The sequence below is a fragment of the Eulemur rufifrons genome, chromosome 3, assembly GCF_041146395.1.
Source record: "Eulemur rufifrons isolate Redbay chromosome 3, OSU_ERuf_1, whole genome shotgun sequence".
NCBI lineage: Eukaryota > Metazoa > Chordata > Mammalia > Primates > Lemuridae > Eulemur > Eulemur rufifrons.
Genome location: NC_090985.1, coordinates 17,331,390 through 17,341,625, shown reverse-complemented (window position 1 = coordinate 17,341,625; position 10,236 = coordinate 17,331,390). Strand labels below are relative to the sequence as shown.

General features: G+C 45.4%; 1 protein-coding gene across 3 annotated transcripts in view; it reads right to left on the bottom strand.

Annotated features, from left to right (window-relative positions):
- Nucleotides 1–1,480: 1,480 nt before the first annotated feature.
- Nucleotides 1,481–10,236, bottom strand: part of ALDH1A3 (aldehyde dehydrogenase 1 family member A3) — a 33,009-nt gene continuing 24,253 nt past the window's right edge. For all 3 annotated transcript variants that reach the window (XM_069465796.1, XM_069465794.1, XM_069465795.1), the window contains 4 exons: nucleotides 9,698–9,862; nucleotides 8,161–8,318; nucleotides 7,296–7,370; nucleotides 1,481–2,072 (listed from right to left, as the gene is read on the bottom strand). In XM_069465796.1, coding sequence (XP_069321897.1) covers nucleotides 2,000–2,072; nucleotides 7,296–7,370; nucleotides 8,161–8,318; nucleotides 9,698–9,862 — 471 coding nt within the window. In that variant the 3' untranslated portion in view covers nucleotides 1,481–1,999. The remainder of the gene's footprint in view (nucleotides 2,073–7,295; nucleotides 7,371–8,160; nucleotides 8,319–9,697; nucleotides 9,863–10,236) is intronic.

The following is a 10,236-nucleotide window of genomic DNA, read 5'->3' as shown; positions in this document are numbered from 1 at the left end:
TGATTGAGTAAATGTAATTTTATTCTTAAGTCATCAATCCTGCTTTATTACAAGCCATTTTGTACAGTTCTCCGAAAGAGAAAGGCCTGCCACAGAATTAAAATGTCCTTAAATGGAAAAACATAATGTTTCTCAAATATCCAATTTTATTTTATTGTTATTGCATTGTTGAACACATTCAGCAGTTAGGATCAGAATTCCCAAGCTGATAGATTTTTAAACCATACCACAGGGGTAAACCTTAAAAGAAGTGAAATCTAACATTATATAGATTTCCATTTCTAAATACAGTATATTACAGAAGGTTAAATATACCACCTCTGCGTACTTACAACTATAAAAGATACATTAACTATACCAATTATAAATAATGTAGCATTTCATATTAAAGGCATTATTGTACAATGAAAGAATAGGAACCCTCTAATGTATTACTATCAAGGTTAGTGTTTATGGTTACTTGAGATAAAATACTGAAAATTCAGTGTAAGAAGTCAAATCCTGATTTAACAAGTTATTGGTAGTATAAATGATAGGTGTTAACTGATGGAGAGAGGAAAGTGAATTTGGAATTGCTTATCTCAGACAAGGATGATAACCCCATTTTATACATGATTTTCTTTATACACACACTGGTTCTGATATAGAGCTTCAGTTTAGTATTTCCCTCTCCAAATTAATTCTCAAACAGAAGCACCATTTTCCCAGTTAGAAAAGGACTAGTAAGCAACAGTAAACGTATCCAAATAACACAATTTAAGTTTGTTTTAGTTTTTAAAGCTACCTGGGAACACTTTCAGTTTCCCACGTTAAAACATGAAATTGCACATTATTTGAATACCCAAGGAGGAAGAGAAAAAATCACAACCTGTTAGTGAAATACTCAGGCCACTTGGATGAAGATCCAGTTCCTCCATGGAATCCAGGTGTTATTAATTAACTAATCAGAAATTAATATCAAACTAGAACTTAAAAAAAAACAGGGCTGTATCCTAATAGCAGCCTTTCCAGTTGCGTATGTTTTACTAATCTAAAATGGATTATAGAGCTGGGGAAAAGGCAAACTACATAGGCTTATTGTAAACCATTTGTGAACAGAGTAGAAATGCATAATTTGTAAAAGTGAATTATGGCTCTGATTTGTCAAATGTCAAATGTCAAACTTCATTATCCTAGGATTTGCTACGCTGTTGTATAGTGTTAGAACGTTGGATCCTTAGCAGCAAAGGTAATACTAATCATGTTTTATGCCTAAGCAAAATGCCTTGGTTAAGGTAGACCATGACATAGTTTTTGAGCAAGCTCTTTGGGCTGTTGATCCAGTCATTTTCCAAAGGCAGCATTGGTTTTAAGCTGAACCCCATGTTGACGTCAATATATAGTCCTTGAGGACCCACACCTGGGCACGCCCCAGGCCTCTGGTACCTTTCCAGGGTATGCATTTCCCAAAAGCTTCCCACTATGAAAGCCTTTTTTTTTTTTTTTTTTTTTTTTAACTTAATGCTAATCTTTTCTCACTGAATGGTCCAACCTCTACCTCAGAAAGCAGAGAGGAATGTTCTATGAGCAGGTAGCCCTGAGGAGACCACAGGTACAGGGCCCTGCTTGCACAACACACAGGGAGTTTTTTCCAAATTCTTACTGGAGTTAGATTCAACAAAGCATTTTTAAGTAAGTGCTGGACACTTCAAATACCACTTCCTATTAACAAAGCCCTGAGTATCTTCACTGTCTCCTGGACCTAGTCTAAAGGGACAAAGAGAAATGGCCAACAGCTCCCTCCCCAGGCAGGACTGCAATTTTGCACACAACATATGGGCATCCGCAGTTTAGTCAATAAACATGAGCATAAAAGGAAATCAAAAATCAGTCAACTCCAGTAGATTCAAAGCCTCCAGAAGAAAGTATCCCAGGAAGGTCAGAAATGGAATTTTTTCTTCGGCAGGTTTGCTCTGCCACATTCAGCTGTCCAATGTTCAAGGAGGAAGGCCCCTTTCCCTCAAGGGTTCTTGTCGCCGAGTTTGATGGTGACCGTTTTCACTTCTGTGTATTCGGCCAAAGCATATTCACCTCTGTGATCAAAGAAAAAAGGAAAATTCAAAATGGGCACGTCACTTAGCCATGCTGTAGAAACTGCGTTCCAATGCTTGATTATTCTGTTGGGCAGTTTGGGGTTAATGCCACAGGGCAGAATGTGACCACTTGATAGATGAATAGCAAGGACTACAACACTGTTAGTCAGTTTCAGTACCTGGGTAAGTGACTTCAGCGTAAATACCAAGTTTTTTGTGTGTGATGCTTCTGAAGTATTCAGACGGTCTAAGGATTTGCCTTTGAAGAATGAAGGGCTTTTAAAAAAAATAAAGAGATGAGTTCCCTGGGTTGGGAGTAGAGAGCAAAGAGAGAAGGCCCGGGAGAGTGAACGAGGCAGGAGAGCAGGCGCAGAGATTACTCTGGGTTTATAACTGTTAGATGGCAATTTGGAGCCACTTGGAGAGACAGAAGGGGCGGAGGCCCAAGGCTATGAACTGGAGATGAGGCCAGAGGATGAGAGGGAAGAACACCGAGGGCCTGCATTTGGCCTCGGCGCACACAGCTGGGCGCCAGCTGTCAGAGAGCAAGGCCACCCTGGAGGGGTAAGGGGAGCAGACATTAGCACACACTGGACATAGGGAGGCCACAGCCTTCGCATCAGCATCCTCGGTATATCGCCTTTGTTTAAGTCTTACAGAGCCCAGGTGACCCTTCCCTGGTACCACGGGCCAGCCTCAGCATAGCTCCCCTTCCCAGAGCAGAGAGGCCACTTTGGATAGATTTAAATCCCTCTCTAGCATTTGATCTGCTGTGAAGTAAAGAAAAATATGGGCTTGTTTAGGAAAAAGAGATGGAAGTAGAGGCGGCCGCTGGAGGCTCTGTAGCTAAAAAGACCTGAGACAGAATCCCATCTCCTCCCTCAGACCAGCAGCATCAGCCTCACCTTCCGACTTGCTAGAAATGCAGATTCTCAGGCCTTACCCAGACCTACTGTGGCAGGCAGAATAAGGGCCTCCCCAAAGGCATCCACGTCCTAATCCCCCGAACCTGTGAATGTTCCGGGGCAAAGAAGAATTAATGTTGCAAGTGGAATTCAAGTTACTTCTCAGTTGAACTTAAAGGGGTAGATTATACTGGATCATCTGGATAGGTCCAGTGTAATCATAAGCATCCTTAAAAGTGGAGGAGGAAGGTGAAGAAGAGAGTCAGAGGGAAATGAGACTACGGAAGCAGGTTCAGAGGGATGCAGCGGTGTTGGCTTTGAAGATGGAGGAAGGGGCTACCAGCCAAGGGATGTGGGCAGCCTTCAGAGCTGGAAAAGGCAAGGGAACATATTCTCTCCTGAGAGCCTCTGAAGAGGAATGTTGCCTTGCTGACACCTTAATTTTAGCTCAGTGAGACCTGTGACAGATTTTTATCCTATGCAACTGTAAGATAATACATTTATGTTACTTAAGCCACTAATATTGTAATGGAAAACCAATAAACTTACTGAATCAGAAACTCTAGTGGTAGGACCCAGAAATCTGTATTTGAACAAGCCCTCCAGGTGAATCTGATGCACGCTTAAGTTGGAGAACCACTCACTGGCTTAGAACTATGTAGCTCAGGCAAATTAATTAATTTGATGCCTTCCCTGCATCTCTCATCATCTGTAAAATGGGAATATCATCACCTCCTGGTAATTGTAGCAATTAGAGATAATTCACACATAGCACCTACTATGAGCTGGGTAAAAGATGAATGATAGAAAGCAATATTGTTATTTTACTAATAATGTGCCATTGAGATTGTTAGGTAGTTTCCTAAACAAATAGTTCAAGAACCCTTGATAATGAGTGAATTATTTTACAATCTTTTCTACACATAACACAATATGTAAAAGCCATAAAAAAAATGCTAAATTCAACTTTTGCAGAGCAAAGACTCCATTAAGAAAACTCAAAAGACAAATGACAAACTAAAAGAAAAAACATTTACAACGCTGTGTAAGAAACAAGAGTGCTGTTTTCCTCAATATACAAACAGCTCTTATTAATCAATAAGAAAAATACAAACCACCAAATGGGAAAATCAACAAAGGACATGGATAGTCACTTTGCAGGGGAAAAAAAATGCAAATTACCAATTAGTGTAAAAAAAGTACTCAACTCCTTCATGATTAAAGAAATGCAAACCAAAACAGTGGTGAGCCCATTTTTCATGTAGCAGATTATTCAATTTTAGGAATTTATTCTGCAAACAATTTCCAACAAATGCATTAAAGTGTATCCCAAGGAAATACAATCACCATGGTTTGTAATAGCAAAATCTCTGGAAAATAACATAAAAGTCCATCACAGGAGACAATGGATAAAAAGAATGGAATGTTTTCCAAAATCCATTCTCAAGAGCAAAAAATAGTTTGCTCCCATTTCATTTGAAAACAGAAAATAATACACATGTTTACATCCATTGTATGCATAAAAAATGTACAATACACTTTAACAGTGAGCATATGATGTTGCATTGTAAAGATTCAAAGTTGTTAATAATTTATTAACTTAGTAAAGAAAAAAATAAAGTGATAAAATCATGTTGAATTAGCACATAACTAATAAGTCCAGTATTAAAATAATTCCTGTAACAATAAGTACATAAATCCCTTCATTCTTTCTATTTCTGCAGTTGCTGCCCTGGTTCAAGTTCTTGCTGCTCTTATTCAACCCAATATGCTGTCTCCTAACTGATTTCTCACCCAGTTTCATCCACCTTGACGTTCACGGCCATCCATGAACCCAGCCTTTCTCCTGTTAAACCTCACCAGAATGTCAGGGGTGGGCAGGTACTGGTGATCATGTTGTTCACTGCCATATACTCAGTGCCCAGTGTCATGCCTGGTGCATCAAAAATGCTCAAAAAATATTCGCCAAGTGAACAAATGAGCAAAATTAATGACTGAACAATGTTTACCTCTAAGGAATGGGATTGAGGGTTAGGGGAAGGAGGCCTTGACTTTCCATGTCTCTACTATGTAGATTTTTTGTTTACTGTATCACTTTTATTAAAAAGCAAAACAAAAAACCAAGAAGAAAAGCGCCCAGGAGGAAGAGAAATTGCAGGCTCCATACCAAGACCTGCACAGAAACAGATCCTGGAGGGGCGTGTGCGTGGGTGGCCAGGGATGGGGAAAACCATGGAATCCACCGCATGAGGCTCCAGCTTGAAAAAGGGGAACTTCTTGCAACATGAAGACATTAATTAGAGACAACTGAAAACGGAAATTGGTTTTCAAGGCAGTTTCCAGGCTCCTTGTGAATTATTTTAAAATACTTTATCAAAAGCCTTGAGAAAACATATACCAAGGGTCCAAAAAACAGACATTCAAAAAAGTCCCAATTATGGCTAACTGGCAAGACAAAACACGGACCATGTTCAGTGAATACTCACCAAGCCCTTCCCAGGGCCATGCAAGGGGGTGCTAAGGAGCTGTAGGCCCTGTTTGGGTGGTAGGCAGGTCCGAGTGAGGTCAAGTCACAGGGCCAGTCAGCACACACCGGGGATCAGGTGGGCCCCTACGCCCACGGGCATTTGCTTTGGGGACTGGAGTTCTTGCTGCCAGGCAAGGGTGTGTCTAGCCTCTGGGTTCCCCAGCCCTAACAGCCCATCTGGTTGGAGGCAGCAGATCAAAGGAGACAAATGACCATGCAAGCCCTGGTTGGCTTCATGCGGGGTGCTGACAAAGGTGACCCCTGATGAGTGAGGCCCTGCACTGGGGTGGCTCCAAGGACCAAGCTGCCAGCATTCATGCCTGACGCTGTCACTTACTAGCTCCCTGGGCTGCTTCCTCAACCAAAAACAGCTGTACCCATTGCACAGATGGTTGTGAGGATGACATGCATTAACAGGTACACTGAGCTTGGACGGAGTCTGCCACAGAGTCTGTGCTTGGCAAATGCTAGCTGTCACCAGCACTGTTGCTGCTGGAGGGCCCTGGAGGGGGCCTTGGTGACCCAGCCCCTGCCTCCTATGCCCAGAAGGCAGGGAGGTGGAAGAGGTGAATGAAGCAGAAGCTCACAGAACTCAGATACAAATGAGCCACTAGGAGGAGGAAACGCAGTTTCTGCAAAGGGTCTTCATGGCCAAGAATTTATCGGTGGTCCCTGAAGAGGAAATTGGTTACAGGAACAAGGCTGAGACCAATGGACACACTGCGCTCAGATGTTCAGACGGCTCTGGGGTATTTGCCGTGAGTCAAGGATGGCACCAGAAGGGGACACTGGGGTGTGGGGGGGAAGGGACCTCAATTCCTTGCAGACTGGCCAAGAGCATGTGTGCAGGGCTGGACACCAGCCCCGTTCCTTTTTAACTTTAAGAATCTCGAGGGGAAGCCACGCAAAAGCCCCAGCAAGGCCCAGCGGAGGGGAGGTATTTGAGTCTGTTTCCGCTGGAAGATGTGCAAACAAGTACAAGGTAAGGCATTTTTATATAAATAACACAAACTGTTTAAATCAAAGAAAGAGCTTGAGCCCTTTAGAGATGTCCCGGGAACAGCCCTGGGGTGTTGTCACAGATGGTTACTTGGGAACACTGATCTTAAAAGATGTTTGTCCACAAAGGCTAATAAAACTGAGCGCTGCTGAGAAGGACACAGAGAGAGAAGACAGTGTCCGGCTGGAAACCACAGCGTCTCCACCCCCAGGGTGCTCCTTCCGGCTCTGGGCCTGGGCCAGACACCAGAGGGCCCATCCATTAATCTAAACCTACAGAGCTCATTTCTCCAGCAGGCCAGACAGAAAGGCAATGTGGAAGGGTCTGCAGTGGGTTTGCAGTGGGTTTGCACACGCTGACGGGCCACTCACGCCCCAGAGGAGCTGCCACATGCCTCCCAAAGGGCACCCAGAAGGAACCGGAATCACCCACGCTGTGCCCCACCCTGAGCCCCTGGAGGTGGGACCGGGCAGGTCCGGAGCCTGCCCTGGGTTGGAGCCCAACTTCCCTGCTGAGGGTGGGGATTTGTGTGAACAGGGACGTCCCGTGTCTGGCACAAAGTGTACTTTTGCAGTTCTGCCTGTGTCCCCATCTAGGGAGCTTCTGGCAAGTATCCCCCCAGCATGCTGGGTGCTGGGCAGGACACCAAAGCTGAGGCCTGGGGGAGGCAGGCTGAGGATGAAGGCGGGGGTTGGGGAGAGCGAGGGGAAGGGAGGGGCAGAGGGGCTTCAGCAGCCTGGAGCCCGAGTCACTGGATCCGGCAGAAGGCTCAGAATGACGGAAACACTTACAGTTCTCTGCCATTTCCCGACATTTTAAAGCCACCAAATGGAGCCTGTGCGTAGATGGCGTTGTAGCAGTTGATCCTAGAAAAAGAACGCAAGGGTGCTCACAGTCACCTGCAGAAGACCCAGCGGACCCCGGCATGCCCACTCCCAGGCACTGGGTGCAGAGCACTGCCTAGTGAGTGGCCTTTGCCAGAGCTTCGGTGGTTAATACACAGGGTGCTCTCACCTTCTGCTTCTCCTCCTTCCCATCAGAAAGTAAAATTTGAATATACTTAAGTGTAGAACTTTTCGCTGGGATAGGAATGGATGAGAAGGGGAGGGAAAAGAAGAGAAAACTTATGGCATAGGGGAGCAGGAATTAGTTTGGAAATGAGACAGACCTGGCCCCAAAGTTCTCCTGCTTCCTGGTTATATGATTCTGGGCTGCTTGTTCAACCTCTCTGAGCCTCAATTCATTCATCTCTACAACGGGGATAATAATACATAACCTGCAGAATTATCGGTGAGGCAGGGACTAGTACCCATGCTTTGCAGAAGGGCATGCACTGCTTTTAGAATGAGAACCAAAAATAAAGTCAGAGGGGCAGTACGGCATGGGTCAAAGGTGCAGGCACCAGAGCACACTCTGCCATCTACCAGCTGTGTGACCCTGGGCAAATCACTCAACCTCTCTGTGCCTCAATTTCCTCATCTGTGAAATGGAGACATAATGGTACCTAACTCAGAAGGTGGTCATGTGGATTGAGCAAAGCACTTCGACAGTGCTTGGCACATAATATACAACTAGAAGCTCTCTGTTAATAGAAGAGTGATGAAGCTCGCCAGCAAGCAACTCACGAGACCCGAAACGCACACACACGCAACTCACCAGACTGTGCCAGACTCCAATGCAGAAGCCAACTTCAGGGCTTTGTCAAGGTTTTTTGTGAACACGGCTGCTGTGAGCCCATAGTCAGTGCTATTTGCTCTTTTTATCACTTCCTCGATATTTTTGAACTTCAGTATTGGCTGCACTGGTCCGAAAATCTACAATTAATTGCAAGAATGGCAGTGAGGGGCATGTTTGGATGGAAATGTCCACTCTGAACAGACATTTCCTTCTTTTTATGCCTTTTTTATATACCCAGAATGCATGTAGGCATGAAAAACGATGACTGGAGAAGAAAGATCATCCAAAGATATTTTTAGCTGCATTACGGTTGAAATCTGAAGGGAAGAATTAAAATGAAATGAAAATAAAAAATAGTAACAAAAATATATGTTGCATCTTAAAATCTCTCATTGTCTTCAGGGTTTCTGAGAACTCCCAGCCCAAGAGCCTTGGAGTCACCCATGCACGTTGGATGCACAGAAGACAAAACCTTTGGATAACTTTTTGGAAAGTTATCTCTAAAGACATTTACAGGCACGTTGTAGGACGGTGTGCCCTGACCTCTTGGTGCTGTGTTTTCTACCAAGGAAGATGCCCTAAAATGTTGCCATAATAACTCCCAGGGTAGGGAATGAGACAACCTTCACCACCGTCTGCAACACAGAAAAGACGAGGAAATGGACGGATTAAAGGCCTGAACATTTAAAGGTGATTTTGAAGGGAGTTTGTAATTGATTCAATATTGGGCACAGTTATGACCCAGCAGGACGGTGTCCAGCCTGCCAAAATGCCTTCCCAGTGTCCTCAGGACCTCTTGTCACGGGGATTTTTACAGAGCTGAGCTTCATGCCATCACGGCACAGTTAGTAACCCATAAAGATCTCAAGGAGAAAGTCTATTACATACCCGCACCAGGAAGCCCTCTGCAGCGATTCATTCTTTCCTGTGCCCCAAAAGACCACATCCCAGGGTCTACCTCCCATCCCCCCCCCCCCCCCGCATGGGGTTCTCCTCTCATAAATCCTGGTGGGGTGGGGGGTGGGGTAACCAGCTCCCATCTAGCCGGACAGTGGCCTTGAAAGACAAAGTTAGATTTACACTCTCATGGGAGTCTCCCAATTTCCATCAGCCCCAAGGATGTCCGTGGTGGAAAACTTCAGTGTGAATTCTAGCTGGGACATGCTCTTTGACTGAACACGTTTCGTGGAGGTTCAGTCTGAGGGAACTGAAGGCAGTTTGGGCCCTGAATCGCTTCCTGGCAAAACCCACAGGTGGCGACAGCTCTCCAGCCCGGCTGCAGGACCAACTCGAGGAGGCACTGGCACTCCCTAGAGACCACAGCCCTGGGTGCAAATGGAGCACCTGCTGTACAGTCCTTAGGGCTTGCCAGAGGCAGGGGGGCAAGACGGCTTCCCTAAGGGCCCCCAAAGAGAGGGGAAAGGCCACACGAGAAAGGAAAACGTTCACCTCGCAAAGACTTCTGGGATCCCTGGACCCTAGAGAGAACTGCGTGAAAGGCCCCAGCCCCAAGTACCTCCTCCTTGGCAATTCGCATGTTGTCGGTCACTTCTGAGAAGACAGTGGGTGTGATGAAGAGCCCCCTGTCTTCCATGGCCGAGCCCCCGCATTCCAGCTTGGCCCCTTCCTTCTTCCCACTCTCGATCAGCTCGAGGATTTTGTCGAACTGCTTTTGGTCAATCTGCAAAACACAAATGAGAAGCACAGCCTGGCTTCTTCTCTGGCTGCATCTTATGTTTTCAACAGCCTTCAGCGAGATCAGCCGCCCTGCCCTGCACACTCTTGCCGAGTCATAATCCATGTGACAACTGTGCCTTGTTGGCAGATCTTACTCCGATGCCCAAGTCTGGAATGTTCGGAGCAGGGGAGAGATGGGGAGATAGGCGAAGCTCATCTCGTCCTCTCGAGGACTGGGGGTTATTCTCATATCTGGGACTCCTCTCCATGCTGGGAAGCCAGCTTGTGCAAGGTATGAAGTGGTCACACTCTTGTTCTCACAACTCTTTACATCCTACTCAGATTGCCAGATTTTTGTTTGTGTTTATAGAGACAGGG